The sequence below is a fragment of the Pavona decussata genome, unplaced genomic scaffold (genome assembly GCF_977016875.1).
Source record: "Pavona decussata unplaced genomic scaffold, jaPavDecu1.1 SCAFFOLD_36, whole genome shotgun sequence".
NCBI classification, from domain to species: Eukaryota; Metazoa; Cnidaria; class Anthozoa; order Scleractinia; family Agariciidae; genus Pavona; species Pavona decussata.
Window position 1 is genome coordinate 575129 of NW_028145458.1, and position 25426 is coordinate 600554.

At 37.2% G+C, this 25426-nt stretch overlaps 2 protein-coding genes and 2 long non-coding RNA genes across 4 annotated transcripts; all 4 read left to right on the forward strand.

Moving 5' to 3' along the window:
* The first annotated feature begins 3246 nt into the window (after positions 1-3246).
* On the forward strand, positions 3247-5693 carry LOC146484215 (uncharacterized). Its single transcript, XM_085104948.1, has 2 exons — positions 3247-3932; positions 5169-5693. Exons 1-2 carry the CDS (start codon positions 3870-3872, stop codon positions 5460-5462), a joined length of 357 nt encoding a protein of 118 aa, XP_084961074.1. The 5' UTR covers positions 3247-3869; the 3' UTR covers positions 5463-5693.
* Positions 5694-11122: 5429 nt separating this feature from the next.
* On the forward strand, positions 11123-15055 carry LOC146484216 (beta-1,3-galactosyltransferase 5-like). The gene is made up of 2 exons (XM_085104949.1): positions 11123-11611; positions 12164-15055. Exons 1-2 carry the CDS (start codon positions 11142-11144, stop codon positions 12909-12911), a joined length of 1218 nt encoding a protein of 405 aa, XP_084961075.1. The 5' UTR covers positions 11123-11141; the 3' UTR covers positions 12912-15055.
* Positions 15056-15554: 499 nt separating this feature from the next.
* Positions 15555-19516, forward strand: LOC146484217 (uncharacterized). The gene is made up of 3 exons (XR_014863663.1): positions 15555-15973; positions 16566-16706; positions 18612-19516. It is a non-coding gene; the product is annotated as an uncharacterized LOC146484217 (long non-coding RNA).
* Positions 19517-22080: 2564 nt separating this feature from the next.
* Positions 22081-24776, forward strand: LOC146484218 (uncharacterized). Its single transcript, XR_014863664.1, has 3 exons — positions 22081-22304; positions 22975-23100; positions 24571-24776. It is a non-coding gene; the product is annotated as an uncharacterized LOC146484218 (long non-coding RNA).
* The last annotated feature ends 650 nt before the right edge of the window (positions 24777-25426 follow it).

The following is a 25426-nucleotide window of genomic DNA, read 5'->3' on the forward strand; positions in this document are numbered from 1 at the left end:
TGACAATGTACCAACTGGCGCTTTTTTCAATCTTCCCAGCCAATGACATCACGGCTTACTGATAAACGACCAATAACATCTCGACTTGTTTGGCCAATCAGGTTAACAACCAGAGACATTTATACCATCTACTGACGTTCCACAATTTACTTGACGCTGAAGATGACTTCCGCTCAGGTTGTCGAAATGTCAGTCAATGCCAACTCAAATAGTCCTTCTCAGGACTACAATGACCCGGATGATCATAATTTACGAACATATGACATGGCTCCTGGGTTCAAACCATTTACAGTTTGGCGTTCCGTTGGACGACAGAGTGAACATCGTCATAAAGTATAGGACAACAACGTCGGTTCAACAGAAGCAACGTCAGAAGTATACGACAACAACTCTGGTACAACCACTGCTGCATAGATCAGTTGGCCGTTTTCCGGCCGGACTTAGACTTAAGTCTCCGTTGAACCACAGTTCAGATCGTCAAAGCCACCTGCAGACGATTGGTTCGAGCATGGATTAACAACTGTCACAGAAGACTGAACTACTACAACAACGACTTGACAAACTTAAACAATGATACCGACTACTGAGCTAACAAGACGGAAGAACAACACCGCAACAAAGCTCAACTGAAACTAACGCAACTACAACGTACTAAAGAAGACAGACGACAACTGGGTCAGGAACATTACCGACTTCCCATCCCTTAAGCAAGACTGAAACCCAGGTACTCTCCTACGGACTTACATGTAAACACTCAGTGACGCCTAAAGATATACCAACCGAGACTATTGTATCTAGTGTTGAGGTGATTTTGTCTCGTCAGAGAGAACTATCGGAATCGGCCAAGGATAAAATCAGAAATAAAATTGCTTCTACTATACAATCAGCCTCCCTAACTGACAGTAACATGACTAATGACGAACGACAAACACTGAAACGACCGAACACTGACCAAGACATCGTCATACTCTCCGCTTACAAAGGACGAGTGACTATTGTTATGGACAAGACAGACTACTACGACAACATGCACACACTAGTCAACGACAAACAGACATACGAAATACTAAAACGATATCCGACGCCAGCACTTCAACGTGAACTTAACAGCAAACTACTTCAACTTAAAAAAACTGACGTTACTGACATGACATGGAACAGACTGAGGTGCCGTGTACCGCAACCACCTAAACTCTTCGGACTACCAAAACTACACAAACCTAAAACACTTATGCGACCCATAGTCTCGTTCTGCGGGTCTCGGACTTACCAACCGTATAAATACTTGACAACTGTACTGAGACCTTTGACAAATGAATCGCGGCACAAACTACAGCCCACCGAGAACTTTATTGACGCTATTAAACTGACATTAAGAGAATTTGTGTTTAAAAATTGTACCAACTTAAAGATAATTTTTCCTCTTTTTACGTTACAAGTCAGAATCATTTGTAAGGTAAGGTTCGGGCGTAAGTTTTGTTTACAGGATAATGTTGTCTTCATATGAAATCATTACTTTTTTTGTACAATGAGCCTTAAGGCTTTTCGTTGTATAACAAACAATATTAATTAATTTCTCGTGAAATGTTCGCTAGCAGTTTCAAGAATAAACATATAACGTGTGTGTTTGTAGAATGACGTGCTTTTGACACCTTTTAAGGTGTCACCATTTTAAAAAATGGTTACCGAGGCACAAACGGGGTAAAACAGACATCGGTGATTAATTTTTTAATTTTTTTGTTTTTTTCTTTTTTCACTGTTCTTCAGTTAATATTTAGCCTACAGGCGCACGCACGTTTTAAGCAGGTTCTCTCAGTTTATACAGCACTGCCGACACATCCGGGATACCGTTAATGGCCTTAGCGATGAAAATTACTAGGAAAATGACCGTATAGAAAACAATGTTGTGATCGTTTGAAACGTGTTGTTTCAGTAAAAATATTCCAACAACAGGTAATGTGCTTTCAGAGTCACGAATCATGATTTCAATTCCATCGCGAGGGCGTAAGAGTTTCAGCGTGTTGAACGCAATTTCCTTCTTACTTTTATAATCAAGATTAATCATAATACGTACAGTAAAAACAAGCTTGCGAAAACAAAACAGGTTTGCCACAATTTCAACAAGGCGCTGTTGAATCCTTTACTGAACACACACAAAGGCCGTACCAGTAGCCCACACATAGGTAATGCATGGTCGTCTTAAAATCAACATCGATCATTTCCTGTGATGTTTCTAACAGAAACAAATTCATGCTGCAATACCTGTTAGCTTTGAAACGACGGCATACCCTTCAAAGAAACGTGTATGTGCAACTACTTTTTAGATGGCCTTTGATACCAGAAATTATCCGTTAGTGTAATGTTGTCTTAGTAGTCTAGTAGACAAGTACATGAGAGATAATCTAGGAGAAGTCATCTTAGTTATCTTGGTTTGCTGAGAGCTAATCCAATCAAATTCAAAAGCTCCATCGCAGTAAATTTCCAATCCATCACATGCCGCCATTAAACTTTTGTTTTCTAGCAAGATAATTATCATTAAAAAAATAATAAGCAAGTGAAAATTAACTATACAAAGGAACGACGTTTCGGAGTCACGACACCATTTTCCTGCTAAGACGACTCTGAAACGTCCAGTTCGTTTCAATCGTTAATTTTCACTTGCTTACGTATCACGAAACCTTCACTTATAAAAAAATTTAAACTCTTAATTAATTCTTACTGCTTTTATCTATTCTTAGTCTGTTTTGCAACGTAGTTTCCGCATAAAATCATCAATCATCAATTTTTGAGCTACAAGTAACAACGAAAGGAAAACCTTGTCGAAAATCGCGGAAAAACTGAATTTCCGTATCCACTTCCTGCGGCCGTGACTCTGAAACCGCTAAATCATTGGCTGAACAAAGTAATGGAAAGAAAACAACCGCATCTTTTTCCGTAACCGAACAGATAAATTCTAAATATCTTGCCGGATGACAGGTAAGGAGAACGTAATACTCTTTTCTTACAAAAATGAAGTAAACTTATTTTCATCGGAATTTTTAAGCCAATGTAAAAGCCACACTTTTCTGCGTGCAGCTTCAACGAAAGATTTTTGTCTTTGGTTTTCCTGAGTTGTATTGAGTGACTCAAAAATGTAATAAACGGCAATATTTTTATTTTTCTTTATTTTTTAACAACAACACTCCCACGTTTTTAAAAGAAAAGCATAATTCTTTCACGCAATGCCACCGATCAACATCACTCAGTCTAAAATGCTAAAGATAATCGATTGTTTTAAAAGTGATTACAGCGCTGTGCTCTTAGATTGAAAACAGGTGAAACCCCTTTGCCACTTCTAAAGTCGGCAAAAAGGTTTCTTGGGGATGGTTCATGACCTGCTATATTGTGAATAACTCCAGAAAAAATATGTCTATTAAGGTAAGAATCAAAATAAATCAAAGAGTTGGTCTGAGTCAATGCTAAAGTTTACAAGGAATTGAATCAAGTCTCTTCATTCACGGCGGTCCGCTGATCATATGTTTGTTGTGAAAACCGACAAAATCAGAGGTATATGTTTTGAAAACTAGAACTGTCACACAAACGTGTTGACATAACTTTTAGCAGGTGAATCAATCACGTCTTCATTCGCAGAGACAAGTAAACAATGCCAAATGATGACCTAAATAAAATGCCGACAAAAGCACGATAGAAAACGTCCCCCAAATAATTCATACACTAATAAATTTTCCCGGACGTTTAAAGAAACAGACCTCGGCCTGTTCATTGTATAGTTAGTAAGTGGCGCTTTCAACTCCCTTTAATGTATTATCCACACAACGAGGCCGGATGCTAGGCAACAGTTATAAGGAACTGCAGTGACAGTCCCCACAATGACACAGAGGTCTTTACAAGCTACAAGTTCCTGTGGTCTTGATATACACAGAAGGTGCAAGGTGAGCTTATCTTCATGTTTTCAAACATTAAACCTCAGTTGTTTGAAATTAGATTTTAAGAACCTTGTAGTTCTAAACTTTCGCTATAATTCTTGTTTTTTTTTTTTTTTTTTTTCGCGGAACAGTGTCATAGTATTATCGACAGGAAAATTTTCTGTTCTAATTTACATTACTGACTTTATGTAACTGAACTGACCCAAAGCAGTGACCTCAATCTGAGATCTGATTTCTTCTGTGATCAAAATGGTTAAGAAATCAACAATACAAAATATTTATTCGGTTTCACCAAATTTTTCCATGTTATGGTCACTCCAAAAGTTAATATCTCTCCCAGCAGGATACCAAAACCAAAATAAATACAAATGCCGTACTTCGAATCTTCATAACGTCATAGACTCCGAAATAATCATAAAACAGAATTTCATTAAGGCTAGTTGTTCTTTGACAACAAGCCCCCAACGCCTACACCGAACTCAACACCGCTCGGTAAAATTGTTAGCTTTCAATAAACTCAAAAAAGTAGTATATATTCACCCAAGCTGTAAGTAATTAGTACTCTGAAGCTGTGTTTTGAAAATAAGCAGGCAACATTTTCAACCACAATAAAGCGATCGAATCTGATAACAGAATTAGCCTTTACTGAAAATCCACAGCTGGTCATCAGTAAAAGAGAACTTTCCTAAATAAATAACAAGCCTCCATTAAGTTAAAGCTACAAATTCACCCTTTTTATTGCATGAGGGGCAAAATTGGAATTCGGCCTGATGAAGAATAGCAAGGCTAGTCTTTACAAAAGCATTCAAGTCTATACCACTAAAGTGCTTTCGTCAGTGTTTTACTACACATGATGTTTTCACAAAACTAGTAGCTACTAGATGATTATCTATTTCAAAAGAGGACAAATTATCCCATCGCAAACGATAGAAAATTATTGAGCCGTAAAACGACCAAACCTTAGAATTTTACTGTAAAGGAATTATCGTTGTACAAGTTCACTATTTATTTTAAAAGAGAGCAACTATCCCATAGGAAACAATGAAAAAATTCTTGAAGCTGAAAACGACCAAATCTCAGAATTTTACTTTAAAGGCTTTACAGTCGTTTTCGAGTTTTTTTTTTTTTTTTTTTTTTTTAATCGTTTACGATGGGATTATTTGTCCTCTTTTGAAATAAATAATCGACTACGCAACGATTAATCTTGATTTTGTGCCATAAGCAAATTTCTTATTGCTTTAGATGAGGATTATCGGCGCCTGTCTTGGAGTGCTGTTCTTGGTACCCTGTTTCGCTAAGACAGTGGAAGATGCATGTCAGTCTCGCTGTCACTATAAGTGGGAAATGTGTTTAACCTTTTGTGAAACTCCTCTCGAATGCACGGAGTGCAACACCGAGAAAACAATGTGCAGCAAACGACTCCAATGCGAAGGGAAAAGAGGATTTCAAGACTGGAAATCAAAACTTCTCAAGAGGGCTGGATTAATGCAGGACGAAACTGAAGATTTTCCATTCATCAACAAAAAATATTACTAAGTTCAAAATTCCTAATGGGTGATTTTTTTTGCCAAACGTGGAAACGACAAGCAATAAAGTATAATGTAACATCGGTCATATTTGCATAGTTAGACAGAAAGCCGTAACTAGTACGTGTTTTTTGGTATTATTTTTTGTTTTTAGTAAGTATCATTCACATTCAGGACAAATGAAAGAATTAATCAACATGAATTGATAGTGAGAATAAAGATTACCCAGAAATGCAGTCAACGCCGTCTCATTGTGTCTTAATAACAAATGGTTGACAAATTAATGATGGATGATAACGTTTACGCCGTAAGGTTCTGATAATTATCACTTTCAAAAATTATCTTTATACTGCAGCTAAGGGACAGCAATCGATTATTTTCGTCAAACTGATTCCATTCAAAATGCTTTTGAACCTTTTTTAGGTTTAAAAACCCGTAAAACATTTTGGCTTGGATTGTAAGCGTATATATTCACTCGAAACTTCTTATAAGATGGGAAACCTATTGCATTTTCTTTCTTTCTTCTTTGAGAAATCGCTTTTTTGCGGTAGTCAGATCTGGCGGCAACGCATTGTGGGGCGTCCCTTTATTTCTTTCTTTCTCTCTTTCTTTCTTTCTTTATTTATTTATTTATTTACTGATTTATTTATTTATTTATTTATTTATTTATTTATTTATTTATTTATTTATTTATTTATTTATTTATTTATTTTTTGGCAGGTTGTGTTGTCAGATTACTACAACAACAAATTTCGTACCATAAAAATTTCGAACCAACTCTTATTGTTGCTTTTTCAGTGCGGGAGGGGATTGACGGGAAAATTCAATAACGGGCAGGCTTAACGTCCTGACCACCAAGAGATCCTCTCTTGTTACCACCTATGTACGTTGTAAAATAGGTTCACACCGGCCCTCGCGTAATTTGTTTTCGTCTTTGCTTGGTACAAGTCGTTGCCAAACTGTTCACCTTGGTCTAAGCCAAAAGCTGCACGCAAAAGGTGCTGCAATTATAGCCCTTGTTCTTAATTGTCGTATGCTGCCGCATCCCTGTGACGTGGTCTGTCCGGCTCCGGTAAACGGCCGACATAAAGATATTTTAAGGTCTTTCCTGCCGAAGTGGCTACAAAGTTAGCATAAGGTCGGCGATTCCTCCGACATTCTGGCGATGAAAATGTATAATGAAACGTATATTTAGTAGTAGATTTTATCCTTTAATCCCAAGATGACAGAGGGCAAGGAGCATTCGTAAGACTTATAGTAAAGAAATCATTCCCAGTCCATCGACGATACGTGTTTGGGAGAACTGGGCTTCACCGGCCGGGGATCCCTAGATGCCCAGAACGGATGCGTAGTAGCAAAAGGAGGCACCGTCCTACAGACTCACTGATGCCCCTCAAATGTCGCTGAAGTACGTGCGACATTGTCGCCGGGCAATAATGTTCCGAGAAACTCGAGTTTTTTAAGACGGCCTGCTACAATAAAGATTTTTTCGCGGTTCAAGACCATGTGAGGACTTACAGATCTTAGCAAGGGTTGTTGGCAGTCCAGAAAGAAAATTAGGGGTAACCACGAATTTTTCAGAGTTGAATTTGTTTTGTATTTTAGAGCTTTTTAGAATTGTTGTTGCTTATACATCTCTGAAAAATGCGTGATTACCACCCATTTTCTTTTTGGATTCCACAAGATCTGCTGCTTATGGCCCTTGCTAAATAAACTGCGCAATACTGACTTCTATATTAGAAGGCGATACTATACCTGAGATACTGTTGCCGCATGTGGGAACATGAGCCGCTGACATAAGAAGATATCCCAGGCCTTTTTCGCCAAATTTCCTGCGAAGGTCAATTGGATCGACTTCACTGACTTTGTGCACAGGCACGTCAGCGATTCTTCCTGCTTGCCGGCGATACAAAAAAAAATATTGAGAACATATTCGGCGATTCCTAAGTGGTAAAATCTATGCCACAATGCGTTAAATTCCAAAATGACGGAGAGTATGTAGCTCGTACAAATGTGTGAAGCAAGCTTTCGCAATTAACCTGAGTAAAGGGAATATGAGACGTCTGCACGCAGGCTCGGCACCTGCGCAGTATGCCGCAGAGATACCTGGAGCCCTTCACTGGAAGTTGCCGGCGATTATATCGCAGGTACTTCAGTGGCATATGAGGGCAGTGATCCACTGCAAATTTTGATAAGTAGCACAACGGGACTTTTGTGGTTTCCTTAAGAAACGGAAATACTTTAACCCACCCCTTAAAACCGTTTCGGTACAGTTTTTGAGGAACATATCCCATTTTTACAACCAGCCTTTTAGCAGTCTTTCCTCTTACCGTTCGACAATTATTGGGTTTGGATTGATACTTGTCATGATTGACTTTTTAATGAAATCGTTATTGCCAACTATAAACAAAAAAACTTCGAAATCAGCAAATCATAAATTTTGCGCGATCCAGATTTGAATAATAAAAGAAATGTACAAGAACAATTATAAAATAATGTGTTTGTTTTAAAATAGATGGCAAAAACATTCTAAACCTTAGTTCGTGTAATGGACCTCAAAATTATGTGATGTTCTGAAACAAGGCTTGGCCTGAAATGTTTTTACGATTTATTTAAAATCAAAGAAAAATATTTTTTTGTATGTTTTATTTGCCATATACCGTAAAATTGAAGTTTACTGTTTTCAAGGTTTTTTGTTTATCGTCGTCACTGCTAATGTCATTTTTACTACAAGTAAAATATCAGTCCTGACAAACTTCGATCAAAATTTCCTTGTATCATTTCGGCCAACATAGGTCTACTAAAAAGCCAATTTAAAAATCTAGGTATAATCACCAAAACCCTGTATCGAAACTGTACCGACCCATTACACAACCAAAAATATTAACATGTGGAATTGTGGCTCAATTTTATCCTCGGTTCAATTTTCATTTCCCTTTGTTTTATACTCATTAGTATACATTACCATAAACCCGACAAACAAAGGAAAATAAAAAATTGAAAACTTCAAATATACTGCACTGTTAACCGAATACTTCATGGAAAGTGTGTCCGTATGGTCTTTGTTTACGCACGAGTTGGCGAAGTATCAGAAATCGAACGAGTGAGCGCAGCGAACGAGTGAGATTTCTAAAACAAACCAACGAGTGCGTAAATGCCATACGGACGCACTTTCCATGGTGTATTTTTGTTTATTACATGCATACTGAGATTTGAATTCTTGTTTAATAAAAGTTTGTCGTTACACAGATTCACGTCAAAAGCTCATAAAAGATGTAAGCTATGTAAACGGCCTTTCCGTTAGAAATGCAACATTACAGCAAACACAAAATATAAAAATATTGGTTGTAAAGTTTAATCTGAGTCGGACTCCTCAATTCGGACTCTCTTCCATATCTTTTCAGTGGTTTCAGGGATGGACGCTCGGGTTTGAATAGTTGGCGAGGTAGTAAGTGCGTTGACGGAAATCGTAAACTGGCCTCCACTTATTACAGCTCCCTGGAAAAAATTCATCGGAGTTTTACTCGTGCTTGCGGCGGCAGTTCCGCTAGTTGAAGTACTAGTAGTCATCTGTGTTTGAGATGTCCTGCTCAAGATGCCTGATATAATTTTTTTGCTGGTTAAGGTTCAAGCCACTGTAGTTTGTCTGATGTTATGCACGTTTCTGTGCCCGCGGAATATCGTTATCATTAAGTTTTTGAATCACGTTTACGAGCACTATGCTTGGTGAGACGCTTGTTGTTGGTGTTTGCTTTCAAAACCATCGTTTTCATTAACGTGTTTAGTTTGTTTACACCCATTGGTGCCGCCGAGTGAGCACTCGGATTTCTTTTTTCCGAGTATGCCTGCGTCACTTTCTTGAATAATCATCATTCTCATTCATTCACCAGGCTGGAAATATACCATCACATTTCTCTCATATACCACACGTTCGACATTCAAATCCTAGCAGTATGCAGGATGTTTGTCCCATGAACCTAGTTTAATGACCTTAGCACCCACGAGTCTCCTGTAGCTCAGTGGTAGAGCGTCCGAACTAGTAATCGGAAGGTCTTAGGTTCGACTCCTGATAGGAGCACTCGGATTTCTTTTTTCCGAGTATGCCTGCGTCACTTTCTTGAATAATCATCATTCTCAAGAAAGTCTTTGTTGCCAAGTAAAAAGATTTATCATTTATATCACTTATGCCTGAGTATGGACTTCATTTGCTAAAATAACTGCCCATCACGCTTCTTCCTTTAGCCGTGCCAAACCTGGTAGGTTTTTTTTCCCTCGGCAAGTTTACATAAATTAACTTAAGCTTTAATGTTCTGTCCCAGTCATTTGTAAATAGTTCATTTAAGAAAAGTCATCGCGTATGGTTTCGAGTGGCTGTTAACTTTGATGTTTCAACTAATTAATAAACGGCGGTTATGTCCTTGTATCGCAGAGATTTGAGGAAAATAACCCTTTGCTCACCTTTTAACGAGAAACCACGATTGTTCAATTTATCAGTGGCACAATTATAGCTCAAAGCTCAAGGCAATTTTCAGTCTAGATATATACAGTGTCTTGCGTCCTCGAAATTGAAGACAGTTTAATAAAATTATTTAACAAAAACTTTACTAGTGAGCAGCACTCTGCGAACTATAGTTGTGTAACTCTTTATTTCTGCTACGCGTTTCGTGTGACTAACGCACACTTCGTCAGGGAGTTTAACAATACAACACGAAGCACCTGTATATATACTTAACTCATACTAGAGTTTACATTTCGTAAGAACACATGTACACGAGTGCTGCTCACTAGTTAACTTTTTATTAAATCGTCTGAGCCAACAAAGCAATGTAGTTCCTACAATGAACGTTACAAAAACTGCATCAGTTAGGTCCAGCAATGAAATAAAACGCGGTTATATTTTTCCGTATTTCACTAATTTTAACAACTGTTACCCCTAGGGCTTACTTGAATAGCAATAACTTTGACAGTCAACACAATCATACTCCCCGTATCATAACAACTAAACAAGGAAACATTCCAGTGAGCAACAAGATTTTCCTAGGATACATTTAAGAAATTTATCAAGACTGAGAGAAGCGTTTTGACTTCGTTTTTAGGTTGTTTGTTTGTTTGTTTCGTTTTCGTTTTGTCTTTCTTGGTGTCAGACCTTCGCTATCATTTTTTAATTTTGTGTGCGCTATTAGCATCAGATCTTGTGTATATGTATGCACTGTAATATAAAAACGGGAACGAAAAAGAGCGTTGGCACTAGCTAAAACTAAACCACGCAGGGGGAGAATATATCAAGCGACCCCTGTGCTAGTATTTTGGGCAGTTGCTTCCCGCGGCGGGAGGTTCAGCTGTATCAGCAAATTTTAACTAAGGTAATGCAAAGAAGACTGTCAACACGCTGGCGCTATTGCATTGAAACCACTCACAACACCAAACAAATGTTTGAGCAACATGATCAGGTATAAAAGAACACGTGAGTGATGTGTTTCCACACATAAGGACTGTGGGTGCTGATTAAACAACTCCTTTATCTGCGAAATGTTTTTTTTTTTTTTTTAATTTGTAGCTTTAACTTGAACATAGTTGTCATGGTAGCTTTACACCACTGAAACAATGAACGACCAAAGTGATATAAACTCTTTTGTTTTATTTTCAAAAATATACATGATAATCATTAACTTGAGTTTATTTCGTCGAGATGTGTTTCGTGTCCGCTGTTTTAAGATCTAAAATTCTTCTCCTTTTGTCTGCTTTTTTGGGACTATCCAACTTTTTAATGATCATCAATTATCAATATGCCAAACGGTCGGTCAAAGAGGATGTTAATCACATTAATGAAAAAGACCAAGCTCTCTATGGTGATCTCCGAAGACTGCAAATAGAAATCAATGAAACATTTCGGAGATTTGACCAAATAGAGCGCGTTGCTGGAAAAGCCTTCGAACAAGCTGCACTGTTTAAAGGAAATTGGACGCAAACAAGAAAAGATGATCAAATCAAAAATGGAAATCACGCTGCTGTACTCGACTGTAAACAAGCGCCATTTCTTTTAATACTAATTCATTCAAAACCGGAAAACGTCAAGGAGAGAGCAGCCATCCGAATGTCTTGGGGAAGACACGAGAACAGAATCAATAAGGTCAGCACGGGAACACAACACATACCAAGGTTAGTAACGGATTAACTTCAAAACTAATGAGGCTTGAGAGTTGAAACCCGTTTGAGCGATGAGGCATAAGATATTTAAAACAGTTGTGAGGATAACGAATAAATCTCGCTTTAAAAAAAATCAGAAAAATTAACAGGCTTCGAGAAGGAAAAAGCAAAATGTTCTACAATATCTCGATTCCCTCTATGCTCTGATAGTTTCTCTGCGCATTTGATCATACAAACATGTTAATTTACACATTATTAATCTATTTTAATTGCCATGCAGTATTCGATCACGACCAAACTATAAAAAACGCAGAGCAGTTTTGCTTATCTTTTCTTTTTCCCGTGATTGTTCGTTTTGGGATTTATTTGAAAAGAACTTTGACATGTTAGGGTGTCAACACACTAATTTGCTTCTGTTTTACTATTTTTTCTTTTTATAAACAACATTTATTTCAACACTTGCTATAAGAGCTAAAAGGGCTCATCTAGCGAGTTTATGATGTTTATAACGCATTTAAAAATAAAAATAAGTTTACACGACACATTCTCTTCTTCTGGTTTAAGATTGTGGAAGACAGTGTTTCTGTTAGGACAGACCCACAACCCAAAATTAGACGACCTGCTTCTGGATGAGGCCAATTTCTATGAAGATATTGTATTTGGAGATTTCATCGATTCTTACAGAAATCTAACAAGAAAGATGGCGCTTGGAATTCAATGGGCAGCTAAGCATTGCCAGGCTGAGTATGTCATGAAAGCAGACGAAGATTCCTATGTTAACATACACGAACTAATTTTATGGCTAAAAGAATATCAACGAAAGCAACAAGATGAGCCTTTGTATATGGGTGCAGCTCTGATAGACAAGGAACCTTTCCGTGAGCATGATAATAAATTTTATGTGTCGAAAAAAGAATACCCCTATGCAACATACCCACCCTATGCTTCTGGTCCCGGCTATGTGTTTAGTGGGAAACTATTGGCTAAGTTGTCTGAGGCTTTAAAAGTTGTAAGATTATTTCCTAATGAAGATGCGTGTTTTGGTTCTTTGATGCAGTACATAAGAGTTACTTTAACGGATAACGAAAGATTTGTCCCATTTACGATGCAAATAGCGCTCTACTCAGAAGATGAAGGTCACAGCTTATGCCAGTTTAACGGTCCTTTAGTGATTCATCGAATTTCAGGAAAACTGCAAATTCAAACTCATTTTAATGTCCTTATCTTAAAACATGTTCCGACCATATGCGAGCATATCAAAAGTGGGATAGGGGATCCCGATTACAAACAAGGTTTAGCCAGTTGGTTTTGAGTTTCCGTACTTAATGATACCTCAAGTGATGACAAAGAAACAGAGAAAAACTGAAAGTTATTTACTGTTAACACAATTTGAGTAGAGTGATTTTCAATTGATTGTCGAAAGCATTTTTTCGTTTGCTTTGTTTTTGCTTTTCTACACTCTGTAATTGGTTCGAAAACCTCGCGCCAATTTTTCGACAAGAAGAAGCAAAACCAAAACCATTGAGTTATGACTGGTTCATTGCGCTGTTTGCGTCTTCTGTGATTGGTCAGTGCAATCACTTTGGCTGTGGTTGTGCGACACTTAATTTAACAGTGCTTTATGATTCTTCAGTTTGTTTTTATTTGAAAACGCATTTCTTGTGGTCCCAAATATAGCTTATTTCGGCAAAACACTTTCCGCAGCACATCCGATTCTGGACAAACCCAAGTTGAAGTATCGTTTATTGGAGGCCCAGCTTATAATGCTTGGCTCTTTTTAAACAAAGACTCTAAGTTAGAACTGAACTGTATTTGCTTTGATTCCAGGGAGTTTTTCTTCCCTAATTCATGCAGATATTATCAAAGCTTGTATTTTAAAAGAGACCTCGACTCTTGCAAGAATTTAATGTCAAATTGTTAGCAATCTACGCTAATGAACCTTTAATACAACTGCTAGTTATTAACGGAATTGTCTGAAAAGGTGGGGGAATTTTTTATCTCTTGGTTTCCATAGCATCCTCGAGATTCTGCCGCTGACTTTTGGGGCTCAACGTCGGCACATTCCTAAAGGAAATGAACGCGGAAGCGATGATTAAATTTCGAAAGGGCTGAGGAAATTAAATTCCAACGTCTGTGATTCCAAAGAATGTTGATTTAGTCATCAACTGAGGCAGAAATTTACTTGAATGATTGAAATGGAAATATCCGACACAAATACAATTCACAAATGGTGTGTGTGCGGAAAAAACTGGCGCTAGGCATCAAAACGAGGCATTTTAGGATAAACAAAAAATAATTTTACAGCGAGTGCAAGATCACAGGGAGACTACTCAGCGGATAAGCTCTTTGATAGCAAGTTTTTCAGATCCGAGCAAGAGAGCTCTAGTGTTTCTTGGCTTGTCTCTTGTAGCAATCTCAAATGCAAAGTAGACACTCAAGTGAACAAATCGGTTGGATTTTTTGTTTCCGAATAATTCAACCTTCAAGCGTTCCTTCAAGACCTATTTTACTTCCCTTTTTAAAAATTACACGGAGAAAACCTGTGTAGTACCTGCTAGAGCGAGGATCTTTCCAACACTTTTTCGTATATTGCCCTCGAAGGTTTGAAGCAAAAAATTTAACTGATTTCTTCCCTTGAGCGTATACTTTGCATTTGTGATTGCCACAAGAAGCAAACCAATAAATAATAGAACTTAAACATGTTCGGAATAAGAGATCAGGTATCCGCTGATTACCCTCTCTGTAGAGCTTACACTCGCTGGTAAATTATATTTTGTTTGTCCTAAAACGCCTGGTTTTGGTGTCTAGTACCTTTTTTTTCCCGCGCATGTCGGCCATTTGTGAATACGACGTAGAGCGACACCGTTTAAGTTTTGAATTCCACCGCATACAGGAATTGAAAAAAGCCGAAGTAGATCGGCGTCTCGAAAATAAATCGTCTACGTTATCAGGGTTTCGTGGAAATTAACTCGAGTTAATTAACGATAGTTAATTCTTGTTTGTTTTTTTAAGGGGGGCTCCTTGCTTTCTGTTTTAGTTTTTATTTATTTTTTGGAATGTACTTGTTTGCCTGTCCAGTTTTTCCTTCTTTTTTTTCCCCTTTTTGAAACCATCACATTAACTTTAGTAATGCAGCGGCAGTGAAGGGATTCGGCAGATTAGAAGATCAGGGATTTTTAAATTAATTCTGTCGATATTTCTTAATTGGGGAGAGGCACATTCGCCTTTGAGGTAACAATAAGTTCCATTTGCCGAAACACAAATTTCAAACTTATCATGTTACCCAAGCGTTTACGAGGCAGATAATTATCTCTCACTCCTCGCACATGGCCTATGTGCATCAGAAAGTAAGGTATAAAAGCAAGAAAACCACAAAGTCATGATTACGCTAAATTCAGCTTCAGGAATCGAAGCTATCACATCTCAGTGGTTTTCAGCTACAGACATTGCATGACATTGGGGGACAAAAAATACTTGGTTTAACACGGGAAACAGAAAAACATGACAAGAGTGTATGTACCTGGATTGTTTCCACGATGTTTGTTTTTTTTTTTTTTGTTTTTTTTTGTTTTTTTGTTTGTTTGTTTGTTTGTTTGTTTGTTTGTTGATTTGTTTGTTATCAGTTATAACCTTTGATTTTCTCTTGTTTTGTCCCTTTTTTTCTTATTGAACCACTTTGTAGTAGGACATTCAATGGTGAATCTTGAGAGGAAACCTTAGTTTTCATAAGTGGTTTCTCCTGGGTTCCCACGCCATCGTGTTTCATAACTATGTATTATAAACCATGGGCAAAATAAAATAAATTGAAAATGAAAATTGTCTGTTTGTTTTTGTTTCGTGTTGTTTTTTGTTGTAGTTCTTTGTTTTTGTTGTTTCCGTTTTCTTTTATGGAAATGTGGCTGTGTAGCTTCTTCTTTTTTACTTCAGTTACAAAGAAAACCAGTCCGTACTGATCACAGTGTGTTGGGATTTCTGGTAATTTTTTTTACATAATTTTGTCGGTATCTCTTAAATGAGGAGCGCCACATGCGTCTTGAGGTAACAACAAGTTTGATTTTGTCGCAACACAAATTACAAGCTTCTCATGTTATCTCACATGGAAGAGGCAGATAATTATTTATCTCTCACCCCTCGCACATGTCTTGCGTACATCTCAAGACAAAGTGCAGTATAAAAGCAAGAAAACACCAAAGGCATCATTTTGCTTTACAACGACACAAGAAAGAACCGAAGCTATCACATTTGAAGTGGTTTTAAACATGTTGAGGAGAAAGGTTACAGTTCTCACGTTCTTTGTTTTGACACTTCTGTTGAGTTGGTCTAACGATGGATTAGGATCATTGACTGACATGAACATTAATGCCAATGTTGGAGGTACTGTGCTCTGAATTTTCGACGGTTTTAGCATATTCCCTTTTCTTTTTTTTCTTTTTCTTTTCTTTTTTTTTTTCATTCTGCTTGAAAAAATTTAAACGGGGTAGTTTCTCAAAATACGTGATTCCCTGGGGTAAAGTTTAGGGGCAAATTGTCAGTTCTAGAGTGAGGAACGGCTATGGTTCGAAAAAGTCCACTTCATAAAAATTCCTCTCCCGACTTCGTTATTTAGGTTGCGTTCGAGTGACTGTATTCCAAAATACGAATAAGCGAAATGATTGTTAGATTTCTCTTTTTAAGTAACGTTTGGGAAGACATTTCTTCCAACTTTCGCTGACACATAATAATTTACGAGTCATTTTGTACTGCAGCAACTCAAAAACCTCTCATGAGGGATATCTTGTCATCATTGTGTGTATTCTTATTCCAAAATAGGGAATGAGCCAATCACAATTTGAAGCGAATGCATGTAACTGTCGCCAAGCGCGGGAAAACGCGTGCGATGAAGACAGTCTCAAGTTTTGCTTTTCCTGGTTTATCCCCTTGACGAATAACACGGAGTTTTGATTAACACTGTTTATTGGTTCCGCAGAATGTATAGATCTTAAACCAACATTTTGCAAACTACTACGTCGAACCTACGGATGCTTGGTTTACAAAAACTTAGCATTCTCGCTTACAAACTGCCGGAGAACCTGTCATCTCTGCCGAAGTGGGGAAGGATTCCTTGCAGGTAGTGAAAACTTCGTAGCCTGTTTTATTCAGTAATTCCATCAATAAAAGTCATTTAGCCGAATGTACACTATAGAACAATCTCAACGTACGTTTTGTATTTTCCAAACCCTGACCCTATTTCAGACAAAATATATGTAATCTTTAGGGACCGGTTGTTCGAAAGCCGATTAACGCTAATTCCGGCCCCGATTAAAAGCATGACCGAGGTTAAAAACGTTTTTAAAAGCTAATTTGAAGCGAAAGTTAAAGAAAAGTCCAAAGTAAAAACTTAGGAGCAAAACCCTTTTGGAAGAATCTTTATTGATTAGCAATTAAACTCGAATCAAAGTTCACGTTAACCCAGGATTAGCTTAATGGGACTTTGAACAACTGCATGGACCCAGATCTGGCCACTATTGGTACTCGATACGATTCAACGGTATTTCAAGCAAACTGATTTTTAAATGGGAATTTATACAAATGAGAAAACTTTTTATGTGCACGCGAAAAAATGCAACCTCATATAGAACAAGTAGCGAGTCACTTGAAGCCTCCGTCTCCCTTGCTTACCCTTGGACTCAACCCTCTCGCTCATCTTTTTATTTTTACCTGGAGCTATTTCCCCTCTGTTCAGTTATTACACTCCATCGTTGCTAAACAAGCTATGTGATCTCCAAAATAACAATTGGGAGAAGCGTGGAGTAGAACGGGTTCGTCCCCTCAGTTAAGTATGCAGAGTAAAATATCAAGGAAGAACGTATTTGTGCCCCGGGGGGATTAGTTAAGTCATATTTTCTACCAAATATCCTATTCAAAGGAAATTTGAAAGCTTATTTCAAAGTGCGACAACTTGTTATTATAAAGTGTGACAGCTTCATTTATTACAAAGTGCGACAACTTGTTATTACAAAGTGTGACAGCTATTTTATTACAAAGTGTGACAAGTGTTATTACAAAGTGCGACAGGTATTACAAAGTGTGACAGTTTTATTACAAAGTGCGACAGGTATTACAAAGTGCGATGATTATTACAAAGTGCGACAGAACAAGGTGTTGAGAGACAAGTTGAAGTTAATTAAAAGTCTGGAAACATCAGTACAAGAGACTGTTCTTTGCGAATCGCTGGAGTGACAGCGCATTCGATTCTTTCTCTGAATTTCTCAGATTTTTCCCAGGCAAAAAATCTGACGTGTGCTCCGTGCATATGTACAATGATAATGGACGTATACGTACGCTTCGTGCATTGTGGAGCTATACAGAACTCAGTTTGATCAATCACAGTGCTTGCTTGACCCTGGCTATTTTATAAAACGCTATGAAGCCCTGGTCAAACGGCGCATGATAGTCAATGATAGTCAGTGATGATAGTCGATAAAGCGCGCGCACTCGTTTGACCAGCTATCATGCGCTATCATCGACGATCATCAACTATCATTCACTTTGAGCGTGTTCCAATTCTTCATGATAGTTGATGATAGTTTTCCCCGTTTGACCACGCGCATGATAGTTGATGATAGTTCTTCGGTCAGCTTTTTTTTTTCACCAGCGCCCTCAAGATTAATTTTCAGTTACTTCTTCCAACAATTGAAGGAAAACGAAGCAGGCAGCTGCCTTCTTTCGCCGCGAAAAAATTATCCCTGCGAAGTTTTGTTTGCGATATTGACACTTGGCAGGTGCCTGACAATAGTTTCTTTGAGCCATTTGACCACCCGCTTGATAGTTGATAATAGTGGATGATAGTTTTGACTATCATCAACTATCACCGACTATCATGCGCCGTTTAACCAGGGTTTAAATCATACCCGTTTGCAAACTTTCAGACTGATATGATTAAAATATATACCCATTTTCAGACCAATAAGTCTCATAAAACAGAACCAACCAAGAAGATTTGCTACTTGCTTGTTTTGTTTCTTCTACACAGGCGTAATCAACGACCAAGCCGAGACCTTCGATGAATGAAGTCCAACTGAAACGCTACCTTCTCTTTAAACAAATCATGCTTCCCACTGAATACATGTAATCTTTTTCATATTTTAAGATCACTATACTCTATTTATTGCAGTCTGGTTAAAATTTCTGTACTCTTTTTAACTTATTACTTTTGAAATTTGCTGGCAATAATAAACACTTGTTTCAATTATCGTGCATGGGTTTTGTTATCTTGGGCTTCTTCTTCTTAGGTGAAATGGCCACGTTGTCAATGTTTACGAGAAGTGTTCGAAAGTATTTTGGAACTGTTAATGTTAGGAAAACCCTTTATACTGAGAGCCAATTAATTTTATCGCTAATTGTCCTCTGTGGAGTATTTTCAGGGATTTCACAGCGGGTAAACCTTGGGACAACAGAGGCCACGTGACCTTGGATTCCAAACTCTCTTCGGTCCAACTCAGTTCTTCATTATAAAAACTAGACAGGAAATTCAATGGTACATCAAATGAACAATTTTCGGGAGGAAATCTCGATCATATTAAATATAATATAAAATATAAATAATATTCTTCAAGACTAGTGTCCTCCCCACTCCATATAATTTTTTGTATCTCATACTGTGTCGATGACTTCTTTGTTAATTCATATATCATCTATGAAATTACCATTTAGTTCGATGTAAACTTTGCCCTCGCAATCAGTCTTTTACGGTGAAACAAAATAAACAATATATATAAATGGAAAGATGAAAGACTCTTTGATACAATGGATGTGAGAAAATCAGAAGGACATGAGAAATGACCACCCGCTTTACATCACAAAAATCAACAACCATTAACTCCAAAAAACTCTTATGAGGGGTTTCTTGTAATCATTGTACAATGTATTCCTATTCCGGGATAGGGTCAATAGAACGCACCCAAAAATCAATGCCGCGTTTATTTTACTGTAAATCTGGTTCTGTTCATGAACATCATTAACAACATTATGGGAACATAAGGTCGCAACAAATAAGAGCTCCTTTAGTAACAAAACTTCATTCGTTGAAAGACAAAATAATTGTTTAAAAGTTTTCCGCTACTGATGCGGTGGTTTGCTAATGCCTCAGTTACGTGCACTCTTTTTTTGTATATAAGAATTTATTTTATAAGAATATCGAAGCTGAAATTTGCGAAATTTTAAGAATAAACCCGAGGCTAAGATTTTGAAAAGAATGTAATTTTTTATGTTGAAAGTTTGTAAATACAATACAACATTATTATGTGTTTTAACTAAACCGTATAAAATTCTTTCTTTCCCTAAACGCCAAAACTAGCCAATAAAACGATAAAAACCTGCACTAGCCAAATGTTCGATGCTAATGACAGTTCGGTGGCTATAATCTAAGAATATTCACAAAAATATTTTCAGCCTAACATCGACAGAAAAATAAGAATATTCAGCCTGGGCCGGAAAAGCAATATGCTTATAAAAAGAAAAGAGTGTATTTTACTTTTGCCTTCCGTGATCGGTAAATAATTGATCGCTTACCACAGATAAATATCGATATCTTCCCCTCCCTCGTCCAAGAAGTAGTTTTAAAACCTGATTTTGAACATTAATCGCGTCCATCTTATCCTTTTGTCCTTGTCTTCCTTATAAATGATCCATGAGAGTTTTGAATTTGAGTACAATACAATAATGGTGTGTGATAACAAAAACTTTTGTTTAAACCGAAAATCCATGCACAACAGATGCAACTGGATTATTAACTCAGCTTGCAGATAATCGATCTAATTTCCTTCCTCATTTTGGGGGACCGATAGGTCGCCACTGAAAAAAGCTTTTGACCGAACAGGGAAATGTTTGGTTCGCCGGAAAATGTTTGGCTTGAGGTAAGGGCAAGGCGCTATGACCGAGATCTCAATATTCTTTTTAATTTTCCTCCAGCGCCCGACCTAAACTTTAACTCAGTAAAAATCCGTTATCATACGACCAATTCAGAACTGTCTTTATAGTTGATCCATGCAGAAGGTGTAGTTATGCCAACAAGCACTGATGAATTTCCGAAGTAAATTTCAATTTGATGCTGTTTGTTATCAATCTTAGTATGTTTTCAAGTCATAAGGTTAGATAAGTTACACGCGACAAAATTGTGTCTCTAGCTGAGTTGTACGGCTTTTTCCGAGGCCCCTTGCGTTAGTGCGTACCACCTTCGTACGGGATTTTCTCCGGCAATAGACTCTTTTTTATATCAGAACGTCTAATTTTGAGGCTGAGGCTGAACGTTCTTATGATTGTTGCCAATATTTGAGCCTGAAAGTTCTTAAGTTATCTTTTATAGGAGTTCATAAATCTATGTGGACTTCGCCAAGACACCTATTATTTGGGTTAATTGGACAATATAGCCTGAACTTTTACCTGTTTTATTTTATCCGTATTTATACTGTTCATTTTAAAAATATTTGGTTGGAATAAAATGTTCTTAACTGACTCTCAGCCTCGTGTTGTTAGTATGTTCTTAAATTTTAGTTAATCTCAGCCTCAACGTTCTTATAAAAAAGGTTCTTATAAAAAAAAGAGTGTAGCTTTACAAAGCGTGCGCAGGGCCGCACGGATCATATGATAAATTGCTTTGTTTTTCTTTGACAAATTTCATTTCCTGTTAGGTTTTTCTCGTTTGTTACCTCGGAAAGCAATCAACTACATTGACCATTTTTAGCAAATAAAATATGGAAAATCTTTATCTCACGTTTCCTTTTTTTCTTACAACAGTCAACGTTAAGCAAAGAAAACCAACGCAAAACTAATAAGTTCTTTGATTAGCGCGCTTTTAATAAATTTGCTTATCTATAACTGGAATTATCCTTGATAAGAGAATTAAGTAATTTTCTTTCTATTTTCCTTCTTAAAGAAGTTAATTTGACGTCTCGGTGACGACCTTTCTGAAAGTGAGTACTTGCGCTTCCTGTTCGAAAAAAAAGGGTGTTAATCTTCAGTGGTCACAAAAGCGTGTCTTCCCAGTCACAAAAGGCTAATTTTCAGTTTTCATCCGTGTCCACGCGCGGTATGCTTTTTAACTGACATCCAATAAATTATCTATTGTTGTCAACGAATATTTAAAGAACCTACAGAATGACCAAGCGTCGGCGAACGCTTACAATGTTGTGGTAATCAAACTGGTACGGATACCTCATCTTTCACAAAATTCTCTTGCAAGGACTGAAAAAAAAATTAAAAGCGAGTTCTGTGAGTTATAAAATTGCTTTCTATCTTGTCAATTTTTGGCAGGGGAAGAAACGCTATCCCCTAAAAGGCTTACGGCAGCCGTTCCTGTTACACTCTACATAACAAAGAAATCCTACACGTGGTTCAAATTATGTGGAAATGAAAATAAATGGATTGATGAGCTGGACGCTTATTACAATATAAATAAAAAATAGCTTAAAGAATTGTCTGAATAAAACACAAGCCTGACCTGCGCCTGATATGGTGAAGCCCTGGCATCTGTTGATGATAAGCCGAGTATAAAAGAATATACCACGTCCAGTGTGTACACAATTAACAGCAAAAGAGGTGCAGGACGAAGGCAAGATGATTAAACTACAGAATGTAATAATTCTGAATGTTATCCTTTTTATTTTGACAAGTTGCCTTGTAAAAGCTGAGAGCGAGATAGAAGAGGATCAGGAATTTCTTGATGAAGGTGAAATAACGTACATATTTTAATGTATTACTAGTATTATTTTTCCCTTCTTTTTCTTCTCTTTAAACTGACCTTTATTTGACATACATTGTTGTTTCATTTTCTATTTCTACTGTTTTTGTTTTTTGTTTTGTTTTTTCGACTTCATTTTCTTCAAATAAAGACTTTTGCCTTATGTTAACAAGTGTCTATTGGGTTTTAGAAACTGCTATGACCGCAGTGAAACATTTAGCGTCAGTCAATATAAGAACGAAGATCTGTTAGTTCTCTGGTTTTGCTTATAGACTAGAGCAAACATTTAGTTCCCTTTAGTTTCAATCTGAAAAAGCTGAGCACTTTTAGGTGTTTATTAAAATAATATCAACGCCGAATAAATCGCATGATTTCATTACATTTAAGTTTTGAAAAACCTTGAAAGATTGACATTTGTAAAAACTCGACTTACTACGAGAGTGCGGCATCCGTCTCTGTTTATTTTCTTCAGCCACTTTAAATCGCTACGGCAGTACGCTTCTAGTGTTCTTGGTGCTCGCTTTCATCGCCATCACCAACCAGTTATGTTCAACCAAAAATTTAAGTTAGAATTACCAGTAATAGCAGTGAAATTTATATTCCATAAACTTTGAGTTTCAGCAACAATTGTTAATACTTTTATCTTTTTTTTTCACAGAATGTGTGGATCTTAAGCCGAAGGCCTACTGCAGAGTCATGTGGCCGCATAAATGTTTTATCTTTAGAAATGTTCCAGCAATGCAGAGAGACTGTCCTAAAACTTGTCGTTATTGCTGATCCTGAGGTAAAAGCTAATTTCTTTTTACTATGCACTTAAAAAGAAGGCGTTTGGCTCGAGGTCATGATAGATGTAATTGGATCTTTTAGGGAAAAATGCTTCCCGAGGGTTTCCCCATTCACTTCCGGGATCCTTCTACATGTGGCATGGATTAGAGCCTTGTTTAGGGATATGATGCTTGCTCTTACTGAAGGACAATCATTGTATACAAGTTTCTTCCACTAGTAGTCCTACTTCTGTTACTGCGCATACGTTCTGCGCATCTCGAGATACTCGGGTTTCCTATGGGTGGTGCCTACTAATATAGGAATATTTTTACGCTTTTGAAACTATGCAGACAAAGTAGAACTTAGCAACTGCTCGTGGTATCCATAAAGATAATTGGGGGTAACCATGCATTTTCCACAGACAATTAATCTTAGATTTGGGAAAAATGCCATACATTGCTTTGTATTTAAGCGCTTTTTAGAATTATTGTTGCTTAATTATCTCTAAAAAAAAAAATGCATGGTTACCCACAATTTTCTTTTCAAATTTCAATATCCCTTGATCTGTTTTTTCCCGCATAGTCTTAAACTGCACAAAACTGCCTCTGTATTAGTGGGCACCGTCCGTAAGTAAGTTTATTAACTATGAAAGAAATTCAAGAGTCACACGTTATGTTTCACACCCGTTCAACTAATTAAAAACCTTATTCCACACTGAAAAGATCTTCACGTGACATATAGGGCAAAAAAAAAGAATTTTTTTCTTAATTGCTTACGTAAAGAGTCAGTCGAATAGTCATACAGTCAGTTAGCTTGTCAGTCAGTCAGTCAGTCAGTCAGTCAGATATATATTCAATTAATCAGTCACTTAGTCAGTCAGTCAGTCAGTCAGTCGAGGTGAGTTGTTATATTCAGCTCCAATTAGTCTCTGAGTCATCCTGAAAGTCGATCACTTACAGCGGTTCACAGTAATCGAACGTGAAAAGTAATTTCACGTTTGCCCTAAATTTGCTAAATTTCACTCGGTGATCGGTTCAAATTTCTGGGTCAGTAGAAATTTTCTGTGCTTAACGTCGTTTACTCATACTTGCTTCTGATTTCTGGTTCTTTGTTTCTTTGTATATCTAACCTTCTGTGAGGTTGTTTAGAGTAATTACCTTAATCTGGTTCAAGCACTCACGAATGAATGCTGGATCAGTCGGTCATCTAGTTATCGAAATCTCTTAGTTAGTATGTAGTACCCAATCTCTTTCCAATTTTCAATACAAAACGGCAAAACTATACGACGCAACATAGCTCATTATACAAGGCGATACCTTCTCTCCAATATACATACAGCCAAACGTCTGCCTCTGTAATGGCGGCCACTTTCGGACAAAACTATTGTAGGGATGCGACTGTCTTCATAGCAGAGTCCAGTTTTTGCAAGACACTACATTATGTTAGCTCGTCTTACAATTCAAATTATTTTATGCTGTTCTTACCTTAGAACAATTTCACCCAGTCATATCACTGAAGCCTCAAGCGCCGTCAGACTACGAACCAAAGACCAGCCGAGAATCTAAAGACGAACTGGAAGAATTTTATTTTTAATAAATAATGAAAAATAAATTAATAAATTAAACGCCTTCAATGTAAACTGAATTTATCACAATTTGGTTCACTGTAGCTGTTAGATAATAAACTTTCAACAACAATGAAGTATCTCAGTTTTTGTGTGGATGTTCCATGCCCTTTGTAAACAAGTTGGTTAGTCATTTCAAGTTAAAATTGAGAGTGTCTTTAACAGGTTAAGCCGTTGCTATGGTAACCATTATGTCAAGATATTTACTATGACTTGTTCCCAGTAATTAGGAATCTGTTTGATGCTATTAGTGTTACATGAACTGATAAAGAGCGGTAGTATTGACCCGTCAAAGTATTAAAACTGAAGTGCTCGAAAGTGCTGGAAACTGATGTCATTTACCTTAAAATAAAGGTCTTCTAAATCGTTGTCGCAATAAATTCTTAAGGCTGTCTATCACGCGATGTCTTAACGAAAAGTTTCCCATCAGTGGTCCATTTCATTATCCTTGTCATTTCTTTTTTTTATTTTAGTTAGCGTCTAACTTGTTCACCAGGGCACAAATTGCCATCCCAGTCTTATATAGTTGTACTGAGGTTGAGGTTGCCCATTTCTCTTCAGTTAGAGTAAGACATCTGAATGTCCATTTTAAACTGATGATTTTCCACGAGGATCTTGGAAACTGTATTGTGTATCTCAGCTAGTATTTCTTTTAGTTCAGCTAAACTTGGCTCTGTGGAATGGCGTTGAGGTCATGTCTGATTTAAGCTCGCGACGCTTA